Source organism: Cyprinodon variegatus, unplaced genomic scaffold, assembly GCF_000732505.1.
Source record: "Cyprinodon variegatus isolate N-32 unplaced genomic scaffold, C_variegatus-1.0 Scaffold140, whole genome shotgun sequence".
Lineage (NCBI taxonomy): Eukaryota > Metazoa > Chordata > Actinopteri > Cyprinodontiformes > Cyprinodontidae > Cyprinodon > Cyprinodon variegatus.
In genome coordinates this window covers 530,379-533,055 of record NW_015150593.1, presented here as the reverse complement: position 1 = coordinate 533,055, position 2,677 = coordinate 530,379, and the positions used below count along the sequence as shown (strand labels likewise).

Below are 2,677 nucleotides of genomic sequence, written 5' to 3'. Positions count from 1 at the left end.
AAAAATAAAAACATCCCCCCCAACATCTTCTATTAACTTCTTAAAAAAAAAAAAAAAAAAGCTATTTTCCTTATTTTGCACTTTGAGGGACTAGTAAGATGGGGGCGTACCTGAGTCACTGGCAGAGCCGTGATCATTAATTAGGCTGGGTAAACCAGGTACAGGCTGCGTAGTGAGATACCAGACTGCATGAAGCACATCTGTGGCATGGATCCTGTTGTGATCTGATAAAAAAGAAAAAAAAAAACATGATTTTCTAAATTACAACACTGTCCACTAGAGTGCACTGTTAGGCTGTTTATGTTTCTCATAGAAACCTAAAAAACCCAGACTTCATGGTACTGTACACAGTAGCATTACTAAAAAAGGAAGAAGTGTATGGTATAGTATTTCCATCTAGTGGTTGCTTTTATCTTTTACAACTCTGAAAAATAAAACCTGACAGTAAAACTTTGTAAATAACAGAACATACAGCGGAGATCAATTCCAACTCACAGGGTATGTCTCTGTAGCCGCTCTCCAGAGCATGAAAGTAGTTCATGAATTCTTTAACAGGGATTTTAAAGGTCTCAAACAGGCCAGTGTCCTCAAAGAGCCTATAAGATACCTGCAACACAAAGTCATCTGTAAAAACCACACGGCTTTCAAAAGATTAGATAACTAAAAAGGTATTAATTAACACATGAAATATAACTTCATTGCTAAATGTGTCACCAATGTTAAAAACAGCTACAAAAAGGAATGTATGACTATATGAGTTTACTTATTTTTATGTTTTCTGCTAATTTGTCTTTCATTGTTAGCGGAACATTCTTGTTATTTTGGTACTTTATAAATGTGTGCATTCTGATCTGCAATAACAATCTATTCTATTCTATTCTATTCTGCTAAGAGGAATATACATTTACAGTACATGACCTTCTGTGCAACAGACAGATTTGCATGTCAGAAATGCAGCTTGGTCTCATCAGTGTAACCTCTTAAAACGAATAGCTTCGCTTACATTGTTTTTGAGCAAAGCCTCCTTAAAAAGAGAATCGTTTTTTTTTTCCCCTTTCTTACAAATCATCCAGAGACTTTTACATTATGCAGACTCCTGAGAGTTATTCCAGACATGGGTTTTTAATGAGAAATCCCAAGCCAAGTCTGAAGCACCTGGCAGTTGTTCGTGTGGAGAAAGAAGTTCTCTGCTCGTTCATCAGTGTAAGAGAGAAGCGACTGTGACTCTGGAAGATTAAGTGTGCATCTGATATCCTATAAACATGTTCTCGTTTATTAATGAGCGTGTGTTTTTCATTTGTTTTAAATGTTCTTTCTTTCTGACTGTGCATCAGAAACACCAGGGGACTAAACTTAATTGCATGGATAACATTAACAAACATTTATTTAGCATATTTATTGGAAATTTAATTGTTTTATTTCTTTTTAAGAACAAAATAGAATTTTATTTGTGAATTTTTGTCAAAATCCGCATACAAAGTACAAATTGCAAAGATTCATTATCACTTATACTTCTGTATGTTTTTTAATACGCTCACCTGACTGAGGATCCTTCCATTTTTTCCATTTGTCTTCTCCATTAGGGTGAAAATAGGAAAGTTCCAATTGTTTAACTGACTCATCAAAGGCTCCAAGTCTTCCATTACTAACGGTTCTGGTGCCAGAATAGTTTTGTTCTGAATGAACAACACATAATATAAATGTTTAAAAGAAGACATGCAATAAGTAAAAGTAATGACACACTGAAAGTGGATACAAAAAGTAATCATAGACTCCTGGTAAAGTGATGTTTTTTGTGTTTTTAGAATTCATCCAGTTGAAAGGAAAAATAATTTAAAAAATCCGAACACAAAAAATGTGTTGTACCCTACTTAAAGTTCTCTATATGCACTATGTCTATTAAAAACAACAAAAATGTGTTTGTGTCAAAATACAGGAAGCACTATAGCTGATGATGTTTATTTAGTTCTCTTTGAGCCTGAAAATAATTTCTGAGAGGGTGCGGTTAGGAGACATAAACATTATTGTAGGTTGTTGCCATCTGCTGACAGTAATTACTCAGGCATTTATCATCTTGGCTGTTTTAGCAGCTTAACTTCCTGCTACTGTGAATCTTTTAGTTTTTGGTACGATCAACAGAGTTTAGTCAGTTGACCTTGGCTCCCGGATTAAACATAACACTATGATGTGACTATTCCTGCTTTCCAATGCTAGTAGCTCATAACGAATAGATGCACTGGAAAAAATCTAAATCTAGATAAGTCATTATTTCTTCAAATAAGTGCAATTTTTCTTGGATTGAGGAGGAAAAAGATCCACTTTGCCAATGGAACAAGACAAATTACATTTAGAAAACACAATCGCATTGTCTTATTTCAAGTGCATTTTATCTGAATATCTTATTTTAAATAAGGATGCACGATATTGGGATTTTGGCCGATATCCGATATGCCGATATTTTAAAACTCATGTAGCCGATAACCGATATCGATACTGATGTTAAAGCTGGACAAAAATAAGTAGTCATTGAAAATAGCAGTTTTGTTATCCATTTCTGACACTTTGAAAAATAATATACTCAAATCTATTTTCATACAGTATGCTGATATCAAATTGATTTTTAAAAACGCAGTATCGATCTATTTTACTTTCAAAATTTCGTGAAATTTCATCGTTC

General features: G+C 33.9%; 1 protein-coding gene across 1 annotated transcript in view; it reads right to left on the bottom strand.

Annotated features, from left to right (window-relative positions):
* LOC107086008 (cGMP-inhibited 3',5'-cyclic phosphodiesterase A-like) overlaps positions 1-2,677 on the bottom strand; it is a 161,110-nt gene that overhangs the window by 18,361 nt on the left and 140,072 nt on the right. Inside the window, exons 6-8 of the mRNA XM_015376724.1 lie at positions 1,539-1,676; positions 496-607; positions 111-224 (exon numbers count right to left, since the gene is read on the bottom strand). Coding sequence (XP_015232210.1) covers positions 111-224; positions 496-607; positions 1,539-1,676 — 364 coding nt within the window. The remainder of the gene's footprint in view (positions 1-110; positions 225-495; positions 608-1,538; positions 1,677-2,677) is intronic.